The 25,377-nt window shown below is 33.6% G+C and overlaps 2 protein-coding genes and 1 long non-coding RNA gene across 3 annotated transcripts in view; 2 read left to right on the top strand and 1 right to left on the bottom strand.

Moving 5' to 3' along the window:
* Positions 1-22,849, top strand: part of snz (sorting nexin snazarus) — a 30,173-nt gene extending 7,324 nt beyond the window's left edge. Inside the window, exons 6-17 of the mRNA XM_090110515.1 lie at positions 1,990-2,199; positions 2,436-2,610; positions 5,161-5,321; positions 5,613-5,786; positions 6,264-6,395; positions 8,768-8,908; positions 9,012-9,142; positions 9,666-9,808; positions 10,372-10,522; positions 16,027-16,160; positions 17,508-17,656; positions 21,396-22,849. Coding sequence (XP_089966641.1) covers positions 1,990-2,199; positions 2,436-2,610; positions 5,161-5,321; positions 5,613-5,786; positions 6,264-6,395; positions 8,768-8,908; positions 9,012-9,142; positions 9,666-9,808; positions 10,372-10,522; positions 16,027-16,160; positions 17,508-17,656; positions 21,396-21,488 — 1,794 coding nt within the window. The 3' untranslated portion in view covers positions 21,489-22,849. The remainder of the gene's footprint in view (positions 1-1,989; positions 2,200-2,435; positions 2,611-5,160; positions 5,322-5,612; positions 5,787-6,263; positions 6,396-8,767; positions 8,909-9,011; positions 9,143-9,665; positions 9,809-10,371; positions 10,523-16,026; positions 16,161-17,507; positions 17,657-21,395) is intronic.
* Positions 3,341-4,196, top strand: LOC149902466 (uncharacterized). Its single transcript, XR_016457569.1, has 2 exons — positions 3,341-3,689; positions 3,958-4,196. It is a non-coding gene; the product is annotated as an uncharacterized LOC149902466 (long non-coding RNA).
* On the bottom strand, positions 18,919-21,018 carry LOC149902465 (vesicle-associated membrane protein 7-like). The gene is made up of 4 exons (XM_090110516.1): positions 20,473-21,018; positions 19,712-19,895; positions 19,362-19,420; positions 18,919-19,154 (listed from the first exon to the last, which is right to left on the bottom strand). Exons 1-4 carry the CDS (start codon positions 20,674-20,676, stop codon positions 18,975-18,977), a joined length of 627 nt encoding a protein of 208 aa, XP_089966642.1. The 5' UTR covers positions 20,677-21,018; the 3' UTR covers positions 18,919-18,974.
* Positions 22,850-25,377: the final 2,528 nt, after the last annotated feature.

The raw sequence follows: 25,377 nt of genomic DNA, 5'->3' as shown, positions 1-25,377 counted from the left end.
TTTTTCTTTTCCCGTATTTTATGGTCATATAAATAATACTGTTTACAAGGGAATAATTAAGAAGAAAAAAGATATAGACATTTTTTTTAACAGAAAATAAAGAATTTAAATAATATATATATTACTAGCGGTCCGCCCCGGCTTCGCCCGTGGTACATATTTACGTTTTCTCTACATAAAAACCATCCTCGTACTTCAAGGAATATAATAAAAAAAGAATTATCGAAATCGGTTCAGCCGTTCTCGAGTTATGCGCTTACCAACACATTTTGCGATTCATTTTTATATATAAGACTAGCAGTCCGCCCCGGCTTCGCCCGTGGTACATATTCACGTTTTCTCTACATAAGAACCATCCTCGAACTTCAAGGAATATTATAAAAAAAGAATTAACGAAATCGGTTAATCCGTTCTCAAGTTATGCGCTTACCAACACATTTTGGGATTCATTTTTATATTATAAAAAGATATACACTAATCTGATCACTATGTCGAATGTTTGTAGTGGGTGTCGAAATCTTATTAAAGGTACTCTCTTCCTTAAGATGCTCCACAATCCTATATAAGTTACTCTATGATGCTCCACCACCGCGTTGCTATGAACTGTATTTATCAAAGAAATACCTACTCGAACAATTAGAGCATAAAGGAGAATGACCACGGGTGGTATCGGTAAAATTTTAGTTGTGCCACGTATTCGTGATATTGTTAATTCCTATTTGTATTTATAATGATCATATGTATCAATATTAAGTCTTAATTATACCGGATAAATTGAAATAATAGTAAAAGTTATTCTTTTGAAACATGTATGACCACGTATGGAATCGGTAAAATACTAGTTGTGTCACGTGTTCGTGATATTGTTAATTCCTATTTGTATTTATAATGATCATATTTATCACTATTAAGTCGTAATTATACCGAATAAATAGAAATAAAAGTAAAAGTTTCTGTTTTGACACATATATCTATCTCTCTTGCAAGCGTCCTGCGTCATATGTCATAGTTGAATGAATGTGTTCGACGCATTGTTCGACGTTATTTATTTGGAATTATAATGTTTATTACGATTTACTTTTCACATTTGTCTTGTAAATTAAAATATTACCTATGTAATAAATGTAAAACTTAACGTTCATCGTTAGTATAAACTCGATAAAGTATTTTTTTGAAGCGTTGAATAAAACTATTGTTTTATTTTTATTGTCGTGAACTGCGGCTTATTTACATAAAAACTTTAATCGTTTCTAAAAGTACTAACATCAAGCTTTAAATTGAGCTATATTTCATCTTGACACAATAAGTTTGATTGCGATACCAAGTAAAGTGCCATAGTCACTTGGGCAATCTCCTTTCAATGTAAGACGTATAAGTGCCTGTAGCTGTGTTGACTGAGTCTCGTACTTTAAAATCGATAGATGCTGGTTCAAATCATCGCTGTACATCCACATTTTTTTTTCTTTTCCCGTATTTTATGGTCATATAAATAATAAATACTTAAGAAGAAAAAAGATATAGACATTTTTTTAACAGAAAATAAAGAATATATTTATTATAATTATATTATATACACTACTCTGATCACTATGTCGAATGTTTGTAGTGGGTGTCGAAATCGTAATAGAGGTACTCACTTCCTTAGATGCTCCCTAAAAACTAAAATAATAATTCAAAAACACCGGAGTTTTTAAAACAACGCCCTCTAGATGTAATAATTGAAAATCGATAGTTTGCTGTTTCCTTAGTTCTAAAATTGGTCACTAGGTGGCGCTTTTAAAACTGCAAATTAAATAATAAGCTCAAATGAGAGCGCCATCTAGCAATAAGCTGAAATTACGGGGTACGATCTCTAGTATGACAATCATCAGTCCTCTTTAGATTCTATTAGTCCATGGTTTTACTATAGAAATAAGAAAAAGAAATAATTTAGGTCATAATATTAAAAATATTCAGTTCACTACAAATAAACAATTCAATTTATTCCAGACATTGCCATTACACAAAATATTGGAGAGTGTGACTGGACGAAGGTATCTTTCAATGTTCTTAGAGACACTTTGCTCACAAGGTCTTGTTGGTTTCTGGACGGCGGTCGAAGAGCTACGACATAGCCCTAGAAGCAGTTGGCATCAGCTAGGCGCTGAAATATTTTACACCTACATTAGATCGCCGAGTGCAGAAATTAAAGTGGATAAGGTATTTTTCATTAATTACGAATTAAATGGAACTGGCATTTGCTTTGCGGCGTAATATTTTTTTACAAGAAATTATTACTATCACTGAAAAAAAATCATTTGTTTTTTATGTATTTAAAAAAAAACAATAAATTAGCATTATTTATAAAATGCTATGAGATAATATATATGTTTTGGTTATTTTAAGTAATAAAGAAGTAGCATTTTCATTCATTCAATAAAAAAGATATGTTTTAGGAAACAAGGAAAAGAATGGAATCATTTTTACTAGGTGACACAGGACCAGAAGTATTTTATGAAGTACAGGATACAATAGTGGATACAATACAAGAGAAATATTATCATTCCTTTTTACTAAGTGATCAATATAAAGCTTTAAATGCTGAGCTTGCTACGGAAGAGGCTAATAAAGGTCAGTTATTAATAATAAGTGTATTGAATTAATATTATATTATATCAAAGATATTATATCACTCTTAAGTTTTTGATATTCCTGCAAATTCCTTTATAGTATATATTACATACAATATATTATAGTATACATTTTATTTTGATGTAATTAAAAAACTTCAAAATGGTATTTTGGATATGATGAAATAAACTGACTATTTGTCTCTGTCCTTCTCACATTTGTAAGAAACTTAACTTAATATAATTTGTATTTTTAACTAAGTGAATAAATAAAAATATAATACTTAGGGCATGGACGTATAAAAAAAGACGGACGCCGTATTACGAACAAACAACGTGAAGCCACCATAGTAAGCTAGCGATCGTGTAAAGACAATGAACACGCACACACTCTCACCATAGTAAGCTAGTCGGCCGCCATTACGTCGTGAACCGTCGACCGATTAACTGCGTCACTGTTTCACAAAAAATATTTAAAATGCCGTCTTGCGTAGTTAAATGGTGTCGCAACAGTACAATTTTAAATAACAAAACACAAGGGATTACATTCCACAGGGAACCAAGTTATTTCATTAATGTTTTAATGACAAAATTATTACGACAAAATTTATAGAAAAAAAATACAGCCGCCATTGTCATCAGGACATCTGTTGCCATAGTGTTGCCATGGCAACATGTCACACACACATGGATGTGTCGCCGCCATTACTAGGCTTCACTCAATGTTTAGCTCGGAGCAATTATCAAGCCTGGAGAAGTAACAATTAATTGAACAATGAAGCACTAGTTTGGCCTTTTTGGCTTATGGCAAAATGTCATGCGAAAAAAGAGGACAGATATATGTCAGTTCGACAGTTTGAAATGACATGTAGCCATTACAATTTGTTTTAGTGACCAGTCTGGTCACTAACGCATGGTGATTTTAATTATTGTTTTTGAAGTGAAAAACGTGTTTTCTAGTTTCTTATGTTATTTTCTGAAAAGATAATTTACTAAAGATTACATGGCTTGTGTTGTTCACGGCTGTAAAAGCCGTAGTACTGGGAAATCGGATGAAGATTGGAATTTGTCTTTTCACAGGTTAGTGTTTTGATCAATTTTTTTGTTAATTGTATTATAAATAAGTTAATTTACGTTATTTTCACAATCATCTATGTTTTATCTAACCGTAATCATTGAAATGAAATCATAATCAGCTTAGTTTTTAGAAAAAATGCAAAATATAACTTCCATAGTGTTGTGCAATTATCGATACTTGAGTAGGTACGAAGTACTTCATTGATAATGACTGCTTTAGGTTAGGAGAAAAAAAAAGGTATTTAAGTATGGATTTTATTGTTATTTGCAGGTTTCTGGCTTGAGAAAAATTAAAAGATGTTTGGGTTAAAGCTATAGCACAGGGAAAATTGGAAGCCTTCAAAACATTCTCGGCCTTGTTCAAATCATTTCGAATCAGACGGGAAGAAAAGTAAAGTGCTTTGCAGAGATGCTGTGCCACAAGTTTAAGGTGGCATCTATTTTAAATAATAAATATTGTAATTTGTTAATTAAGTATCGAAATAAAATGTTGCAAAAATTTTTTTTAAATTTTATATGTTTTATTTGAAGCAATTTATTTTAAACTTTTACCAATTTTTTCCTGTGGGAATGAGTTATTTTCCCGCGGAAAATTGTAGCCTATATGTTATTCTGATTTTCCCGCGGAAAATTGTAGCCTATATGTTATTCTGTAAAGTTCCATAAAAACTCATTCAGTAGTTTTTTCGTGAAAGAATATCAAATGTCCATTCTTATATATTTTTGCTTTTATAATATTAGTAGAATAGATATTAATATTAATAGAATGAATCTATGAAAACAGGAAAAAATACGTACCTTTATACGAAACCATAAAAAACAACCTAAACCGAAATACCTAATAATATTTTTTTATAAATACCACTACCATACAATGCAAGGCAGTCAATACGCATCGTAAATGAATAATTCCAAATTAAACGAATCTTAAAATTTGGAATTACCTATCCATAATTCAAAATTAAAAGAATCTTAAATTATCTTCAAGCAATTTTATAACTTAATTTTTTTATTTATCGATATTTTAGTATTCGATAAAGTGGCAAGCACTACCTTTTTAGAACAAAGAGTGGCTACATGTGGATTTGAATGCCAAGCCGATAACAGTGTGTTGTCTCTTTCTATCGCATTAATTAGGTTATTGAATATAAGAGAGCCACTATATAAGAAACGTTCAATTAATTGTTACTTCTCCAGGCTTGTTAATTGCTCCGAGATGTTTAGGCGATATACCGTCCGTCTTTTTTTATACGTCCATGACTTAGGGCCGATTTTTCATTGCTTAGATAAAACTTATCCGTCCAATAAAGTATTACACGATAATATTAAAAACGTCACGTAAACTGTCAAATACGGGCAATTAGAATACGTTTTTAAAATGGTAGTTTTATACATTATTCGACGAATAAGTTTTAACCAAGGATTGAAAAATCAGCCCTATATTGAAAAATAAATGTCAATCTATTTGTTTCAGAATTAATATCAGAGAGATCGCCAATAGAAGATCGTCAGCTGTCAAGTGAATCTGTGTCATCAGCTGAAAGCGTCGGCGGTACCGTACATTTGATAGAACATTCTACTTATGCCAGGCGGAAACTTGATCAATTGCAAGAACGTCATAATAATAAAACACAGGTATTTAATATTATTTATTTATGCATAACTGTTGGGAAGGTAGATGTTTCGGGAAAGGATAAAAAGTAAAAAAAAATGTGCTTTAAAAATTGAACAAATATAAACTGAAATAGCACTGTATTGTAAATAGTTTGTTAAAAAAGCTGGGAATTGTATTTCAATGTATTAAACTTTTTCAATTTAACTACATTATGCATATATTAAAATAAACTAAAAAGTTGTCATATAAACTTTTGATTATACTATCACATCTTAAAAAATAATACATTATATTAATTAAAAAAATTACAGGCATTAGCGGCACTCCGAGCGTCCCTCAAACCGGAATCACCCGCGCTAACTATGCTCGCGAACGAAGTCGAACGGCTCGCGGGCGAACAGATGCGGCTCGAAGCTCATCTCGCGCGTACTGACACGTGGGCGGAGCACTTGGGCCAGTGGCGCGCTAGTGTGCATAGCGCTGAGGTGGGTGTTCATGAATCATATTGTGTGCATAGTATGCTCGTGAACGAAGTCGAACGGCTAGTAGACGTAGACCCGGTTCGACGGGCACCTTGCAGTGGTGGATGTGTGTGTGTGTGTGGGTAGTGGGAAGTGTTACAGTGTGCATGCTCGTGTGCATGCGTGTGCATGTGTGTGTACATACCGCACTAACCAAGCTTGACGTCCTCTGGCGAGGAAAATCGAATGCGAAAACGCAAAAGCGAAACTAGCGTTGCGCTTGTCGAAATCTGATAAATGTAGCTTAGTTATAGAAAAGCAAGTATGAATAAACTTAATCATACTAATATTTTAAATACGAAATTTTGTGAGAATGGATGTTTGTTATGCGCGTTTCCAAAGAAAAATGCGCATATTTGATTCGATTTTGCGGGCGGAGATCTAGTTAAATAATAATTAAATCGAAAAGCTCTATAAATTTAATTGTTTCCTTTATTGTAGATAATTGACGAATCGAAACCACCCCAGTTCGTAATAGTAGTTCACATGGCTGAACAGGACCCAAGCAATGAAGATAGGCCTGAACAGATTACCACTGGCTGGGTGCTTTTGAGGACACTCAATGAATTTCAGGTATTTTGCTAATATTTTGAATAATAGTCCATTGAATGAGTCCCTCCAAGGGGGGTCTAGAGTGCGTGAGTTAGTAACGTAAGATGTTTCTTCGGAAACATGTCAAGAGTCTCTAGGTAATAAACATACTAAAACCCCGGGCCACTAGGAGGAGCCCCGGAGTGGGGGGAGGGGGGAAATGGGTCCATTTTTTCATTTTTCGCTTAAATCTCAAAAACGGTACATGTTAGAGAAAAACTTTCAAGGAAAAATTGAAAGGCCATAAAATTATCTACAAGTTGTACCTGAATCATTTTTTCCTATATCCTACCGTTTCTGAGTTATACGCAGTAAAACATGATTTTGGCTTAAACAATTTCAACATCAATCGATCAAAAAATATTTCTTTCTTCCAAAAAACTCAAATGTGCAACTTGTGACCAGTACTGATAGATTGCTCTTAATTAGGTCTATAATTGGTAAAATAAACACATTCCTCCATGGAAGCCTTTAGGAGGAATCGATTGTCAAAATATTATATTAGGGCAGTTTGAGTTACTGAACTTGATCTTTTTATTTTTTTCTTCCAAAAAACTCAAAAGTGCAACTTGTGACCGGTACAGATAGATTGCTCATAATTAGGTCTATCATTGCTAAAAATACCAGATTCCACCACGGAGGCGTTTACGGGGAATTGAATTTTATCAGGGTAGTTACGATACATGAACTTTTTATTTTTTTCTCCCAAAAAGCTCAAAAGTGCAACTTGTGAATGGTACAGATAGATTGCTCATAATTAGGTCTATCATTGATAAAAATACCAGATTCCACCATGGAGGCGTTTACGGGGAATTGAATTTTATTAGGGTAGTTAGTTAAAAAATTCATGTATCGTAACTACCCTAATAAAATTCAATACCTCCTAAAGGCCTCCATGGTGGAATCTGGTTTTTTTATCAATGATAGACCTAATTATGAGCAATCTATCGGTACCGGTCACAAGTTGCACTTTTGAGTTTTTTTGGAAGAAAAAAAATAAAAAGTTCAAGTATCGTATCTAACCTAATAAAATTCAATTCCCCGTAAACGCCTCCGTGGTGGAATCTAGTATTTTTATCAATGATAGACCTAATTATGAGCAATCTATCTGTACCAGTCACAAGTTGCACTTTTGAGTTTTTTGGAAGAAAAAAATAAAAAGATCAAGTTCAGTAACTCAAACTACCCTAATATAGTATTTTGACAATCGATTCCTCCTAAAGGCTTCCATGGAAGAATGTGTTTATTTTACCAATTATAGACCTAATTAAGAGCACTCTAACAGTACCAGTCACAAGTTGCACTTTTGAGTTTTTTGGAAGAAAAAAATAAAAAGATCAAGTTCAGTAACTCAAACTACCCTAATATAGTATTTTGAAAATCGATTCCTCCTAAAGGTTTCCATGGAGGAATGTGTTTATTTTACTAATTATAGACCTAATTAAGAGCAATCTATCAGTATCGGTCACAAGTTGCACTTTTGAGTTTTTTTGGAGAAAAAAAATAAAAAGTTCAAGTATCGTAACTACCCTAATAAAATTCAATTCCCCGTAAACGCCTCCGTGTTGGAATCTGGTATTTTTATCAATGATAGACCCAATTATGAGCAATCTATCTGTACCGGTCACAAGTTGCACTTATGAGTTTTTTGGAAGAAAAAAATAAAAAGATCAAGTTCAGTAACTCAAACTACCATAATATAATATTTTGACAATCGATTCCTCCTAAAGGCTTCCATGGAGGAATGTGTTTATTTTACCAATTATAGACCTAATTAAGAGCAATCTATCAGTACCGGTCACAAGTTGCACTTTTGAGTTTTTTGGAAGAAAGAAATATTTTTTGATCGATTGATGTGGAAATTGTTTGAGCCAAAATCATGTTTTACTGCGTATAACTCAGAAACGGTAGGATATAGGAAAAAATGATTCAGGTACAACTTGTAGATAATTTTATGGCCTTTCAACTTTTCCTTGAAAGTTTTTCTCTAACATGTACCGTTTTTGAGATTTAAGCGAAAAATGAAAAAATGGACCCATTTCCCCCCTCCCCCCACTCCGGGGCTCCTCCTAGTGGCCCGGGGTTTTAGTATGTTTATTACCTAGGGACTCTTGACATGTTTCCGAAGAAACATCTTACGTTACTAACTCACGCACTCTAGAACTTTTTATTCAATGGACTATAATATATTTAGGATTTTTATTAATAAGTTATGAATTTTACTATAATTCTTTTCTTTTCTATAGTGGAATTACAAAATTGCTATAATTTCTTAACCCTTTTTTTTTCTAAATAAAGATAATATCGTTAGCAGCTTTTAATAGTTGTTATGTTGTGAAATTGTTTCTTTCCAGGAACTTCATCGGAAATTAAGGCCTATGTGTTCAGAACTAAAAAATCTAGAGCTTCCTTCAAATTCTTTTAAATTTATATTCGGTAAAAATGATAAAAACTCATTAGAGAAGGCGAAATCTTTGATACAAAAATATTTAGAGGTATGTAACTTACATCTTCAAGTATTGATTTTTGTGGCTAACAATTTAATAATATAACTCTTATATTGTATACTTGTATCATTTTTTCATAATTTTGTTTCAGTTTGTTTTAGAAGATGATAGATTGAATCAATGTGAAGCACTTTACACATTCTTAAACCCAAGCTCTGAGTACCTGAAACAAGGTGATTTACCAAAGAAAAATAAGTTTTCATTTTCTACATTGTTCAAAAGGTAATACTACATTTATATTATATCAAAAGTTTTTGAAGTGAAAACTTCTTTAGCGGCGTTGGGTATAAAATCTTAAACTCGCGTCAGGACACGTGACCTGACCGAAAAAGCGTAAGACGGATGGATATCAAACATGCTCAACGTTAATAATCAAGTTTTCACTTCTGCCGGCACTCCCGGAGTGCAACCCGTCTTTTTTTTTGTTGTTTCGTTATTTATTTGTCACGGTTTAACTCAAAAACTACTAGATCAATTACAAACAAAGATCATGTGTGCCGACCACACATGTCAGTAGTGAAACTTCTTTGGCAAGAATCGTCACCTTACTCCATGACGTGACGGTCTTGCCATGACGCAAATTTCACTCTCAACGCGCCTAAAGAAGTTTCACTTCAAAAAATACTGTTTTTGCATCTTTAGCAGTTAAGCTACAATTAAAATTACTTTTTTTAACCTATGTTTCTAACTTTTCTAAGCAAGATTTCTCTAATAATTAATTAAAAATTATACATATTGGTTTCAGCACAAGTAGTGATGCAACGAACAGATCGTCACAAGAGAAAGAGGCGTACCCGCATACATCGGCTGACGACGACGAGATATCCATGTACCTTGATGGGAACGGGGGTGATAATGCCGGCAAAAACGTCAATAATTCTATGAGAGGTATATTTCTTTCTCGATAAAAAGGCCATTATTTGTTGTATTAATTATAAGCACAAAATGTGATTGTATTGACGATCTTCACAACGATATTATAAAAATAAATTACATAGAACCTGACTTCGATTGATAGTATTTACTATATATACTGAATATGTTCTTTCGGAATGAGCCTTTGTTTAAGTGCAAAGTCTAACTTAAGTCCTTTCTTAATAAATTATTTGTCTGGTCAGTTTAATAATAAAAAAAAGATCGTGTGTTACGAGCACACGTCTCGGAAGTGAAACTTTTTTGGCAAGATTCAAAGATACCAAAAAGTCGTCTTATTCCATGACGTGACGGTAATGCCATGACTCGATCTTGAAGTTTTACTTTCAACACGCTGAAAGAAGTTTCACTTCAAAAAATCTGTGACCATGCTTCTCTACTCTCCTTGTGATAGGCCGAAATCTGACTGACTGATTGACTCATGTTTCCCATGTCAACAAAACTTCTTGCTCATAGTTTAGCTATTTTTACTAACAAATTAAAAAAAATAATATTTAATTATTTTATCGCCAATACAGGTACGGGTCCAATAGGTGAAGAGAGAGATAGTATAGCGGAACCGCTATACGCTTTGCTAAGTGAAGTGTTCGATATGCGAGGCGTGTTTAAGTGGCTTAGGAAAACTCTGGTCACATTCGTGCAAATCACGTATGGACGAACTATTAATAGGTGAGATTGTGTTTGAATTATGGAAAATGTGATATATGCTGTCACAATACGAGAATAATAACTTTGTTTATTTTAATTCGCGTATTGTTCAAGGAGACATTAATTCATCGAAATCTATGAAATAGAATAGCAAAAAGTAATTCATGCAATAAGTGCTTGAATAATATCGGGTCCGATTTTTTATGAAATCCAATATTATGTGTTCCGCTTGACGTCCGTAGTCCATTATGAGAGAGTACATCGCCTTTTTCCCCGTGAAGTCGCTAGATGGTGCTAGTTTTAAGCCCGTCACGTGGTACCGCCGCCAGCGCCGCGAGTGGTGGGAGACAAAACTCACCACAGTTCCAGCAAGCCACCAGAAATATTCTCATTGTTGCGTCGTTTTTCAAACCGTACGCAAGTCGTTAGATTATATGTAATTTTAAAATACTTTATTTTAAATTACATATATACATAATTTAAATTTAAATAATAATTTTATACGAACTTTCGAGATTGAAGTAGAAAGTTCAGTTTTTTCTTTTTAAATAGTTTTTATTTAAGTCCGTTACGTTTCATAGTGAAATGAATATTCAAGTGTTACCTGCGTTATCGTTATTTCAAACGAATAACGAAAATCGGATTTATTTGAAGTATAAATCTGCAACCATGAGCGTGGCATCGCGACCATAAGTCTATAGCGCAGGCCAAGGGCCTACCGAATCGTGTCGAGCGTCATAACAGCGCGTTTTCTACGTGTTCCGAGCTGAGTTCTTTTTGTTCGGGGTCCAGCGACGACGAGGAGCCGCCGCAGCGTGTATGGCGCCGCCAGCGCGCGTTCAGCCGCTCGTGTGCAGGTTTGAGATTTTGTCTCAACACGGTGAGTCATGTTATTAATATATTATACGTGATTTACGATGATTTCAATACAAATCTTTCAACGTTAATGGTTATTACTGGATGTTACGCCTTAGATAACCTATTTTCACAAATATCGGTTTTAAGATAGTTAGTATATTAATTGCCGAAAGCAGATTCGAAAAGTGTTTCGAACTTTTGATTTTATTCCTCCTTGAATCGTATTCGCTACGCGAACATTCGAAAAGTATGTGAATTGTGCCTTCCTTTTCCGAATTGAGGGTAGATATCAAAAACGAATTCTTAATCTCGTTAGATTAGAAAATTCATCCGATACGAGTCGAATCAAGTAGAATGTATTTGCCTATATCTTGTAAGCACAATAGAAATAGGTAAATTATTACGAATTCTTACAAATATATTAATAATTTTTGCCTGACGCATTAAATTAGTCCGCGACTCTGTGCCTAATTACTGCTAAATTTAAATGCGACTTCTATTCTCTATACAAATAAAGTTAAGAATTAATAGAGATGCTTTGAAGGGGATTATTGATAAGTTTAAATTCATATAAAATTCCTCCCGCTGGGGAAAGAATTTTTAGCTTTCCTACTAACATGTAATCATGCTACTAATGTAGCATATGCAGATAGGGGATTTGATAAGTTGGTTTAAAACTCGTCACAATCAGTTTTTACCAGTACATGCAATAACCGTTAAGATCGACTTTTTAAGTCGTTTCAAATCATTTCATGAATACTAAAGTTAGAATCAGGAAACACCAAAAGAATAAAAAGGGGGGGGGGGGGAGATTTTCAACAAATAAAAGCTCAAATTAATCTCGTCACCCTCGAATACCATGTAATTCGAAAACCAGCCATAGTTTTCACTTAAGAGGATTAAATACTTATTTATTCTTTAACTCTTGACATCATACTTTATGTCTTTGAAGATTCAAGTCACTATTGAAAATCAGGGGTTCGTCAAACGAACACCATGACTATTGTTAATCACCCCTTTTCATAATTAGGAAAAGCAAGTTCTGCAAATACAGAGTAATTTTCAATTTCACACCGACTGTTAACTGTGACATGACATACTCAACATAAGATCATAAATTTTTGTATTTGCGAGGCTATCGACTACCCGTACGTATCGACGCCTCCTATATCCTTGTATCACTATTGTATACCATATCGATATTATAATTATAAATACATCATAAACGAAGGTCAATTACTTAAGATAACGTATCAGCCCTTCGGGCTAGCGTCAGCTCAAAGAATGTTTGCAACAGTCACAAACTGGACTGCTGAAGAACCAAGGGACTGTGGCCTTTACTTGGTGATCTACATGGGCAATGATTTGCGTTCACCAGAACAGCATGCACACCACATTGAAATGAAATGAAAGGATTTATTTTGCAAGAAATGTGAAAAATTTACATATGTTATATTGTTTCATTATTCCGCACAAATCGTCAATTGATTGGCTTGCAGAGACTTTGGAATTACAATTCAACTCAATTCAATTCGAAATGAAAGTTCGTCTCTAACCTACTTTGGAATATCAATCCGATAGAATCTATTCTGACACCCGAGCGTTGCTAAGATTTTCTACGAATGGTTTGGAGCACGGAAGCAAATTTGAAATTGGCGATGGAAATTAAATTGAAAGTGTCAGTGCCTTAAAACAGGCTTAATAGCAGGCAGTTGGTCCCTCAAGCAGGCATACCACCTCTTAGGGTTTCTCAACTTTGCAACCTTCATCACCCTCCGGGGAAGGATGCACTGCCGCATGCTATAGCGCCAAGGGAACGCCTCTCGGGGCTTATTACCTTTGCAACCTTCATCACCCTCCGGGGAAGGATGCACTGGCGCACGCTGCAGCGCTACAGAAACGCCTCACAGGCTTATCACTTTTGCAACCTCTATCACCCTCCGGGTAAGGATGCACTAGAGCACGCTGCAGCGCTACACGAACGCCCCACGGGCTTATTATTATTTTTGCAACCTCCATCACCCTCCGGGGATGGATGCAGTGGCGCAGCACGCTGCAGCGGTACAGGAACGCCTCTCAGGCCTTTTATTTGAAACCTTCATCACCCTCCGGGGATGGAAGCACTTACGCACGCTGCAGCGCCACAGGAACGCCTATCAAGGTTTGTCATCGTTGCAAATTTTATTACCCTCCGGGGAAGGATGTACTGACACACGCCATAGCGCTACAGGAACGCCTCTTAGGGCTAATCAACTTTGAAACCCTCCGGGGAAGAATGAACTGCCGCTCTTGTTAAAGATCTAGTTCAAAAACATCTTTTAAAAGCAAGTAAGTGAAAAAACAAGTATAATATCTACCAGCCGTATCCAATTCACAGGATAGTCTTGGCAGTGAAGGAAAGGACCTTGGACCCAGTGTCATTGAAATGTTTGCAGTAATAGCTTTCCTAATCTTGACTGTCGAGGTAGTAAGAAAAAATTTCATTCAAAGGCAGAACGGAATCTCTTTGACAAGAGTTATTAGTTTGAACGTTTGAACACTTCACAACCTTCTAGGGCTGTACAGCTAGGAAGCCGAATTCTCGCGCAATTGCACCGGCTCCTAATACAACGTGCTCGAACAGTCGACACAAACATTTCCATTCAGAGGGGAATTCTACAAATAAATTTTGATCACAGCTCAAACAGCTTACGTTATTTCAAGTAAGCCAGTCTTAAACAACCGGCTCTATTGCCTCGAGTTCATTATAATAGTACCCAAGTGGAAGAAACCCTCTTTGCACCTAGACCGCAAGAGGCGTGCTACTATCAGGATAAGTCCTCTCAATCGTTCACTGACAAACACGCACAGGTTCAGCTCCAACGCAAATACAGAACCTACAGCTGAAAGTCTGGCTCATTTTGAATAGGTCAACCTGTTGTACACCTTGATGGACAGCTTAAAAAAAAAAAAAAAAAAAACATACATAGACTGCTGGTGACCACTGACCAGGCTATAAAAGGATGCTAAATACTTAGCTAAATTATGTATAACTGACGGTTTAGTACACTATTCTTATACATAAAATCAGTCAGTTTGTATTAAAATAAAATTCTATTAAAATTTCATTTGATCATTTAAGCAAATATTAATTACCTTAGGGTATTTCCTTAGCTAGAACAAATCTTTCAAAATTACAAATCCGGAAGGCAAGGAAGGTTATTCAAAAACTCTTATCGAGATATTTTTAAAATAAATCAGCATAATAAAAATAATTATTTGACTATGTGATTTATAAAATTAATAAAAAATTGCTTGCATTTATTAACGCGCAGCTACTATACTGTGATTACTGTTATTAGCTTTTGGACGTGTTCTCTATTTATTCCTGTTTACATTGCAATTCAAAACAATGGGTCGAGAGTGAAGACGCGTTTACTTAGCTAAATTATTGTCACATATTATGTAAATATGAATCCAGTTTCAAGCGCATTTTCCAATCCATAAGAGGTTCTCTGACTAATCTGTTTATTACTACACAGCATCCGGTGAGACCAGCTACAGCGGCTATCATTGGTGGCAGGGTAAAGTGAGCTCTTTTAGAGTCGAGTTTGAAATCTGGGTAATGTTACATAGTTATATGTAGTAGCATCATCAATCTATTTGGAGAAATATCTAGTTATATCTAGCTATGTTTATAAACATTATTATTTACGTACATATTTTTAAAGAATATAATAAATTCGATCACAAGGTGGCATTCGAACCCCCGTCCTTCCGCCACATGGTGGAATTATTATTATATTATTGTCGTAGTGTATCTAATACTAATCAAAATAGAAGTCATTAGTAATCACAATCGAGATTTTCAGCCTACTAAGGTTTAAGTGCATATTATACTGATTAAAATGTTGACAAGATATACTTGAAGTATATTTATGGATGTATTTTATGCATGGTATTGAGACAAATTTTCAATAATTATCAAAGTCATGATTTTATACATTATATACTTTGTTTTTAGGATGTATATAAGCTTTTTGGGGCATTACTCTATCACATTGTTGCATCTTATTTATCAAGCCACCAGGAGATATCAAACAACTCTCTCATAATGGACTACGGACGTCAAGCGGAACACATAATATATAAATTTTACCTTAAAATAAAATTTGTATTATGTTTCCTAAGACGTCCGTAGTCCAGATAAGGTCTTCCTGGTGTTATTTTTGCACCATTCATTCCGTATCATTTATGAGACGAACAATGAGAATATTTCTGGTGGCTTGCTGGAACTGTGGTGAGTTTTGTCTCCCACCACTCGCGGCGCTGGCGGCGGTACCACGTGACGGGCTTAAAACTAGCACCATCTAGCGACTTCACGGGGAAAAAGGCGATGTACTCTCTCATAATGGACTACGGACGTCTTAGGAAACATAATACAAATTTTATTTTAAGGTAAAATTTATATATTTTTAGATATTAAATGACATTGTTCATTTAATGTCTTCAAATATTGCATTGGAAAACGAAAAGTTGCACTTAAAAAAATCATTGAACTAGTAGAAGTAAACTTTCTTAAATCTTATTTTAAATATTCCGTCTCCCTATCGAAATTACAATGGAAAAAATAATTTTGGAAGGAATTATTTAGTAGGAAAGGAATTTAACCAAGTATTTTTTCACAGGCAAATAAAGGAGACGATATCATGGTTATTCTCTGAACAAATGTTGCATTACTACATTAGTATAGTTTTGAAGTCGTGGTGGCCGGGCGGCGTTCTCAGTGAAACTACCTCCAACAGAAATATTAGAGATAAAGGTATATTTATTTACTTTTTTTACTATGATTTTACAAAAAATTATTCAAAACATTTACAAAAAATAACAATTAAACCACATCGAATCAAACCCTGAAAAATGAAAGGGTTCTATTCCTGAGCATACTCAAGCGTAAGAGAAAAAAAAAGACTCGATAAGTAAAGTATTTCGGTCGCTATCGTGTTAACAAGAAAATCCTCCGCACATACAGACACACGGACGTCCAAGACAGAACTTTTTTAAACTGTTTTTTAACTAGTTTAAATAACAAAAATGACATCAAAAATATCATGAATGTTAAAAATAGTGTTTTTTCTTAATATGTGTGTGTATGTATTATCTTACAAGTGCAATGTATGATACATAAAGACATTTTAAGTTTGAAAAATCAGATGTTTTGCGCGAAGTGACAGTAGTACCCACCTCAACGCTTCGCTTATGAGGCGTGCAATAGAAACAGCATTTAAAGGTGCGTACGGATAGCGGGTTCGAAGAACACACGTGTCTTATCTTTTTGCCGTCCAATTATAGCGTACCCAGTCGGGTGCGTCCTCTTTGACGCGTGACCAAAAACTGACTGGACGGCGGCTCACGCGGTACGCGTTCCACAATAGTGTACGCGTAGCTGCAGGTTAATATGGCGTTCTGGACACACGTAAACCGAATATAGCGTAATAGTGTGCATCATGTGCATGCTAACCGTACGAACCTTAAAAATAAACGCAATATCCAACATTTTTCGTTTATATTTCGCCTTAATGACAAAAACAAATTGAACACTTAAATTAAAAACAACTAAGACAGGTTGTTTCTATAAAATCATGTTAAAAGTTCTGTTTGAGACAGTGAAGTATTTGATCCCTCGATTATGGGTGGTCGAGCCGTCAGGCGTGTCGACACGGTATGGCAATTAACGCGGTTTAGAATGCAGCCACATGATTTTTCTATTCTTTGAAAATTTTCAAATATATGCATTTTTAAGCTATTGCATAGCTTCTATCGCGGGCGTTGAGCGCGGGGACCGAATCCAGAAATTCCGTAACGAAAAAAACCTCACGCTCCCCACTCCGACGGGCTCGGAGGTGTGGCTTGAAGGCATGCTATGCAATAGCTTCACCGCGGCAGTCCCCGAGTGCCACACGTCTTTTTTTTCTATTCTTTGAAAATTTTCAAATATGTGCATTTTTTGTTATTATTTTAACAATTAAATATAGAACATTGCCTGGCAGAGATGGCTTAGAGCCAAAAGGCCGCCATTTGTACATTTTGAATGGTTTTGTTGTACTTTTATTTTATAAGACTGTTGTTCAATAAAGAGTAAATAAATAAATAAATAAATAATTGGTAGAGCACACGCGCACGCTAGCGCTCGCGCAGGTGAGCGAGAGCGTGGTGGGCGCGCTGTCGTCGCTGGTGGGCGCGCACGCGGCCGCGCGCGGCGCGCACAAGCTGTTCCACACGCTGCAGGACAGCACGCACAACAAGCAGCTCTTCTATGTGAGTACAGCTGTAGAGCGGGTGAAGTGGAGAGTTGTAGAGCGGGTAGGGTAGAGGCGTAGAGTTGTAGAGCGCGGCAATGTATTACGTGAAGAGCGCTGTCTTATACCCCAGCCACACGACTCGACGAGTGGTATGGGAAGTGACGAGGGAAGTAGGCAGGGACGTAGTGTGGCCACGTTACTCGTCATGCCACTCGTCGTGCTCATCGTCCTGCTCACTGCTCCCATTTTGTCGGCTTTTGCGCGCGAGTCAAAGGACCGGCAATACGAGTGCGGATTAGGGATGGGCGTCATGGAATCAACGGACTAGTTAAATTAACCGTCTATAATATGTACACTCAACGATTCGACTAGTCCATCGCTCACCAATGCACTAGTTGAATTCAACGGCTAAACAGTCTTATTGATAAGAATAAATTCTTTTCTTTGAAGTTTTAAAAAAAAAAATATTTTTGGTTTACAAGACCAATGTTTTGAATTTAAACTAATAAAACAAACGATAATAAGTTTTTTAGTCATCCTTTTTTTATTGAGTATAATTTTTGTAAGAAAGCATAAACATTTATTAATTGTTTTATTGAGATTAGAATTTATTGTTTTAAGAATTTATTTAATAATAGTTATTTATTTTACACATGGACTAGTCGAAGATTAGTTCGTTGAACGACTAGTTGATGAACGACATTTAACGATCTAGTCTCGTTGATGACGTCGACGTCCGACGACCCATCCCTAGTGAAGAGCGTCGCGATTAATCGCGCGAGTAGAGCAGTGTGTGGCCAGACGGCAATATCGAGGCGAGCGGCAGCGCGATGAGCAGGACGAGGAGCAGGACGAGTAGCAGGACGAGTAGCATAGTGTGGCTGGGGTTTTACGTTTATGGAGTAACGTTCGCGCGTAGAGCGTGGATGTTAACGAATGTAGAGGCGTAGAGCGCGATGTAGAGATGCAGATCGTGACAGGTAAAGCGTGTAAAGTGTGAGAATGTAGTCCGTGCTAAAATGAAGAGCGAGTGAAACGCCACTAAATATGTAGAGTGCGAGTGCGATTATCAAGTCTTATCAAATCAATGTCGACCTTTTTAGTTTATTTTGTTTTGCTTCTAGATAAAGCCCACAACAAGCAAGCATTATTTCGATGAATCGCGTAATTTCGAAATTAAAGATTTATATAACATGTAACCAATTGAATATTGTAAATTAGTTCCCTTAAAATAGTATAATTCATAAAATATAATAACTCTATCGGAAAAATAAAAAGGCATAATAGGAACTATTCATTTATTTCATCACCATTTTAAATCATTCTTTACAATGCTATCTTTTAACTGCATACAATAACAGTATGACGACCACAACCGCAAGAGTAGAAGGGGATAAAAAGAATATGCTTGCTAATCCAGCAAAAATTACTAATACAATAATAATATAGTTAAGTTTTCTTTCATCGAGCGTTATTAGTACTCGCTGTGGCTTCGTTTCTATGCATGAGATCGTCTGCAAAATTAAAAAATTAACACATTTAATAATAACGAACTCAATTCTTCCTGAACAAATCCGTAAAATATAAATAAATCGGTATCGAATCCATAATAATTTCAGCTGAAGATACAGTACACTTTTACAGATAACACTAAAATCTAACTACATATTAAGCATATAAAAACAAGACGTTTAGTTTAGTAATGTTAAAAATTTGCTCACCGTATATCTTAAATTATCATCATTTTCCACAAAAAGTAACTTCTCGCCTAGTATACTTTCTGAAATGATACAAATATTTGCGTTCATTAAATAACTAGCTCTTTGATCTGGACGAAAAAGATAATAAAAATATATCTTCTGTACAGCGGTAAATATGTAGAAATCTAATGGTAGGTAAAAGAAGTGTTAAAATTGGTCGATAAGTTTTTGAGTTCAATTGTTAAAAGCAAGCAAACAACGAAATTTGCAATATTTACAATATTCAATACTTTTTACAATATTCCTTTTCCTATACCTAGTTTATTGGAAAAACTATTAAAGTTTCTATTATAGTTTCATAAAGTTTTTACCACTGCTATCGACTCCAATAGAATTCAGTTCTTCCAATTCACCACTACGTATAACTATGGTACTATAGTCTTCGTTATATCTATACATTTCTTGCGCCAGTGTTCGTGTGAAGTCACTTTTATGATTTTCATATTGTCTCTTTATTTCGTTGAGGAATAGAAATGCTCTGGATCTTTGGCACGTCTGGAAATTAATAATTGTTACTTATTTTTTAAATGTTTACGTCAAAGGGTTGTTACTCAGTTATTTGGAAAAAACAAGGTTTAAAATGTTACATTTTGCTTTCAATAAATTTTATGAAGCATACATGTTTTATATTATGTGTACAATAAATAATTATTATAGGTACTTAAGTAAAAAAATGAAAGTGTTTTGCAAAAAATAAAAAAACGGAAATTTTTAATACCTACATGAAGAACAGAGTAAGGAAAACTTCAACATTGAATTAAATCATCCACGGTTATTGAAATAAATGTGATATGAAATGCCTACACACAAAAATAATATTATTACCAATATAAATAAACTAGATTTGGATGGAGTTAAGCCAAATTTATGACGCTACTGGACAACCCCTACGCAACTCTGGAATTTTGTTATTTATTTGTTTATTAACCTAAATTAATTCTCCAAAACGGCGAAAGGATTAAAAAAATATTTTATTATTTTTTTAAACTATTATGAAGACATATCAAAACCCATAATTGTTATTATTAGTATACAAAAAAATAAAATTAATCTTTAAATAAGACATACTCACTTTGTCAGTGATACAAAAATAAAATCCGTCCACATTAAGAATGTAGTGCAGTAAATAACGTCCATGAGAATAAGTCATTTTATTGATATTCGTTGGAATTTTTAACATCACTTGTTCGACGATTTCATCAAAATTACCATCGCACGATGCGAATTTACTTACAATATTGTTATCACTTGCCACTGCACTGTATAAAATAGGCATTTTACAAACAAAATCTTCACTTCTAAATCAAGCACTTTTTAATATTAAAAACAAAAAAATGCACACACTTTTCTACCTAACTTTCACATAATAAAAACTGTATATTTTAGTATGTTATGACGAGTCCGAATGCGTTAAATCGTTACTGTTTTATTCGAGCGTAATCACGTTATGAATCTGTGATTCGAAGTGTGAACATTCTTCCGCAAATCTGAAGATATAGTAGTTCTTAAATTAGCCGGCGTGGACACTAAGGCGCTCCATCCAAATTGTCAACAATCAATGTCATGGTTTTACATGGACAAATGGTTACGTGTAATTTTAATTGAATGCTATTTTTAATTGGCGGGCGTTTTTGGTTTAGCTTGTCGGGTTAGGTACGCGAATTTTATAAATTTTGTTACTGCAAGAAATTTTAAAACTATGTTATGAGTAATTAGAATAGGCATGAGTATAATAAAATTACTAGGTACATTAACTAAATTACTTTATACTTGAATCTGGTGTGTTGTATTTTAACTCAAAATTTAATAAAACAGTATGTACAAGTCTTATAATTTATGGAATAGTATCCCAGGATATATTATGTAGTGTGTGTGCTGAAATGTCTTATATTATTTTATATTAATTTTTAGATAGTGAGACGAAATGTGTTTTAAAAAACAAACAATTTAATTACCATAATTTTGTGCTTTACTTATAAATATTATTAATCCCAGGAAATCTTCGAGCTGGTTCTCCTAGAAGTATTTCCCGAGCTGAAGCGCTACCACACCGCGTCGCTCAACGAAGCCAAAGGATACCGACAATAGATAAGTGTATTGATAATAATGCTTACAGGGATGCTGGCGACAGATGCTAATTATTTTATTTTTCTACTCCTCATTTTAATTATTTATCTGTGACGAGTTATGTACAAAGTACGTATTTTAACTTGGCTATCAAGCAATCGACCGATCTCATTTTTAGAACATTTTACGTAATATATTGCTATGTGTTGCTGTCTTACTTACTATAATATTGTTGTCACAAATAAGTTTGCGACTTAAAACGTTTTAAGCTCATAGATTATTTTTGATTTACCTAGCGGAACTAACCAGTGTTATTTTTAAGTTTTATTTTTTTCGTTTGTTTTTCTATTGACTACAAAAATATCTCATTCCATTTCCGAATCAAATACGTTTATTGTGTTATTTTTTTAACTTAAAGTAATGCACAAGGATCTCTTAATCTTGATACTTTAATGTAAATCAGATTATAGAATATACGTAGAAATTATTGGTTATTTAAAAAAAGTAGAATTTCAACTACAATAATCGTATATTGTTTGTTTAATCGAAAATAGTAGTTGTTTAGTGGATGTTAAAAATATAACTTGTAGTAATATGTTAATATTGGCCTATCTTTTGCTGACATATCAATACTAGCGGACTTTTAATGTATTTCTTATAGCCGTTTCTACTTTCCGCTTATTAAATATGTGCCAAGACAAGTTTTCTATTAATTTCACGGTCATGTTGCTGTAATTGATTAACCGTGTTTAAAAAACAAGTTATCAATTTATCAAGAAGGTTTTGTTCTGCAATAGTTTCTTAAAAAGTGAACCCATTTCGATGTATTGATTTTATTGAAACCAATTGGCTTTATTGTCCTTTTAGTCTGACCGAATTCATCCCGTTTTATCTATAAAATTCTAGTATTTACTATCTACTTATATTTTTTTTAATATAATTAAAAATACTTTTTGCAAATCGAATCCTATAACGTACCTGACTCTGTTATTTTTTGTGGTTGTGTTATGTAGCTGAAATTCAAAATTTTAAAGAGATTAGGTATAAAATGTGTTGAGATAACAATCATTGGTGTTGTTTGAATCTTGATAATAATAAATTGATGTTAGATAAATCACTACCTTAATTATATAGGGTTGGACGTAAGCTGTATTGGCAGTTGGTGGATAATTTCAAAAATATTTTATTTGATGATAGGTATTTCGATCTGATTATAGAATTCTCATAATTTTATCAGAATAATTTTTTTTTTAACTTTTAAAAATCTTAGTAAAACTGTTGATGAGGAGGAATTCAAATTGCGCAATTCAGCCTACCTAAATTTGTTTCAATTTGCAATTCTAAAAACCGAGAAAAAAAATCCCAATAATATTTCTTTCATACAAGTATTACAGATTACAGAACATTCAAGTTATTATTGAACCAAAAATCTATCCTAATTGAAAGTATTTTGATTGTAATTTATCGTTATTCCTAAAAGAGGCATTTTCATTTCCTTACGTAATATTTTATTTAATTACTCTATATGCTTATTTTATAGCCATCCCATGTTTTTCTAGTCGTTATGTAATGGGCTGTGGAATCAACTAGGCGCCCTAGGCAATCGTTACGACTGTACGTGTCTTCGAATTTCACTAAACTACATTTTGTATTAGACCTAATGGACTATAGTTATTTTTATATTTTGTATAGTGTATGAATGTTATATGTACTCTTGTAAATACTACTTTAATACTTTAAATAACTGTACGTTCAAATTATGCTACATTCCAGTGTTTCGGGTATTTTAAATACCGTCTTAGCTTTATGTGTTATGGGGCCTGATCATGTAATTTGGTACACGTTACATAACTCATCCATTTATAATAGAATTTTATTTTCATTAGAATAAGTAAACTACTATTATTTTATTATCAGGTATAGTTAAAATAGAAAATAGGCGGGTAGTTTTGAATACTTAAAATTTTTGGTACTTTGATATCCTTAAAGTTTTCTATTTCTACAGCGTTACGAATTATGTGATTCGGCCTCGCTTTAAGTGTTATTTAATGCACAATGTATGTACCTAATATAAGTAATAATACGTATTAGTTTTATATACTCTTACAGAAGGCTCTAAGTATTTCGTATAGGTACTAAATTATACTATAAATTAATGTTTTCACGTCTTTGGGACTATATATTAAATGTTATATTTTAACGTTGACTAGATGTACCTTCATAAGGCATGTTCATCTCTGTGTAAATTAGAATGTTCAATAAAATAATATCTGACTATATTTTGTTTTTTTTTCTTAACTTCTCAATTTCAATACACTGTCTGTTATCTATTCAATCTTTTCAATTAATATTCATTCTATAAAAATGAAATTAGGCGCTTAAGATATACAAGTATTAAGTAACCATATTACATTCTTATTATGTAACTATCATAGAATATAGAAAGAATAAAAAATCTCTGGTGTTTTTAAAGTTTTGATCAAAACTCGATTCATATTATAGTTTTTAACGGAAGTCGTAACACTGCACTCGCATCAGCGCGTCCCCTTCTAAATATGCAAGGATGGGATAAAAAAAATGAAATGAAACATCAATGTATTTGAATAATTTCTATTATTTATTATAAATATTGGACAACAGTTTTAACACCTCTTTTTAGGAGGCAGATAAGGTGTAAAAGCTGTTTATTTTACTTAAATACTAAAGATCGAATTAATGTCAACGGATATTAAAGTAAAAAAACAATACTTTTGAATTTTGGCACGTTATCATTCCTTTTCAGTCAGAAATAATTTTTTTGGGTACATTCGTCGTGTGCGTTTTTAGCACCTTTAATCCAAATCCGATTTAAAGTCAGAATTTCAAACGATAAATATGTAAATAACTAAATAAATACCACCATCACGCTAATTCACTCTACTCACGAAGCATCTGGTATCACAGCACTCAACTTTCTTCCCCTTACAAGCTATCAGTATAACAAAACAATTTACTTAAAATCTTCACTTAAAACTAATTGAAACGTTATATAAAATTCTACTAAACAACTCTGAGTCACCTCGGATTTAAAAAAAGGTGATTGAAATTAGGATAAGTCAAGTAAATAATTGATAAAAAAATCTTCAATTCAACACACTTAGGGCGGACTAATTTCTGAATTTGATTCATAAATAAGTACATTTTATAATACAAAGCAGGTGGATCTACTCTCTCATTCCATACATTTAAAAAGTAATACATATTAAAAAATAATACAGACATTAGAATGGGATACTCGATGCCACACTTTAGAAAATAATAAAATATATTACCTGCAAATCGAGTAAAATTGATATCATTCCGAATTAAAAAATAAATCTTCATTTTAAAAAATCTTTTCTGTTAAAAATATAAATAGCTTCTATGTACATACATTTGAACTATTAATGCAAGTGTTTTATTTATAATAGATTTCTATCACACTGCTGAGTTTCTAAAATAAGCCTTCGTATATTAACGAGGTAGCTAATGAAAGTGTTCGTAGTTGTTTAAATAAATAAAATCAGTTTCGGATTAAGAGCCTTTGTATTCGACATCCGTCCTATAAACTATCTTCTATCTTAGATTATAAACACCCTGTTACTATTCATGCGCGCACTCTTGTGGCGAGACGTTGACGTATCAGAAAGGAATATTTTCATTTTTCATTACGATATATTATTAACGTTTAGTTTAATTTGTTATTTAATAACACATTTCATTTGAGAGCACATAAATCTTATTCACTAAACAAATAATTGTGATATGAGATGTTAATGTTTGCAAGATACTTGCAGGTACAGGTTACTTTCCAAAGAAAATTAAAGCAGAGTCAATGACAAACAAAATATTTACAATAAAATTACAGGTGTGTCAAAAACGTCGTAATTAA

This window comes from Colias eurytheme, chromosome 15 (assembly GCF_061535395.1).
Source record: "Colias eurytheme isolate Ceu_HAF_F1 chromosome 15, ilColEury1 Martin Lab GWU primary, whole genome shotgun sequence".
Taxonomy (NCBI): domain Eukaryota; kingdom Metazoa; phylum Arthropoda; class Insecta; order Lepidoptera; family Pieridae; genus Colias; species Colias eurytheme.
This window is presented reverse-complemented; position numbering and strand designations above follow the sequence as displayed.

Bases quoted from the DNA above. Each gene is read 5' to 3' on its own strand.
- LOC149902465 (XM_090110516.1), bottom strand. From the start codon at position 20,676: ATGCCTATTTTATACAGTGCAGTGGCAAGTGATAACAATATTGTAAGT. The intron at 19,896-20,472 runs GTGAGTATGTCT...ATTAATTTCCAG, and splicing joins ATTTTTGTATCACTGACAAA to ACGTGCCAAAGATCCAGAGC. The intron at 19,421-19,711 runs GTAAAAACTTTA...GTATCATTTCAG, and splicing joins TATTGGAGTCGATAGCAGTG to AAAGTATACTAGGCGAGAAG.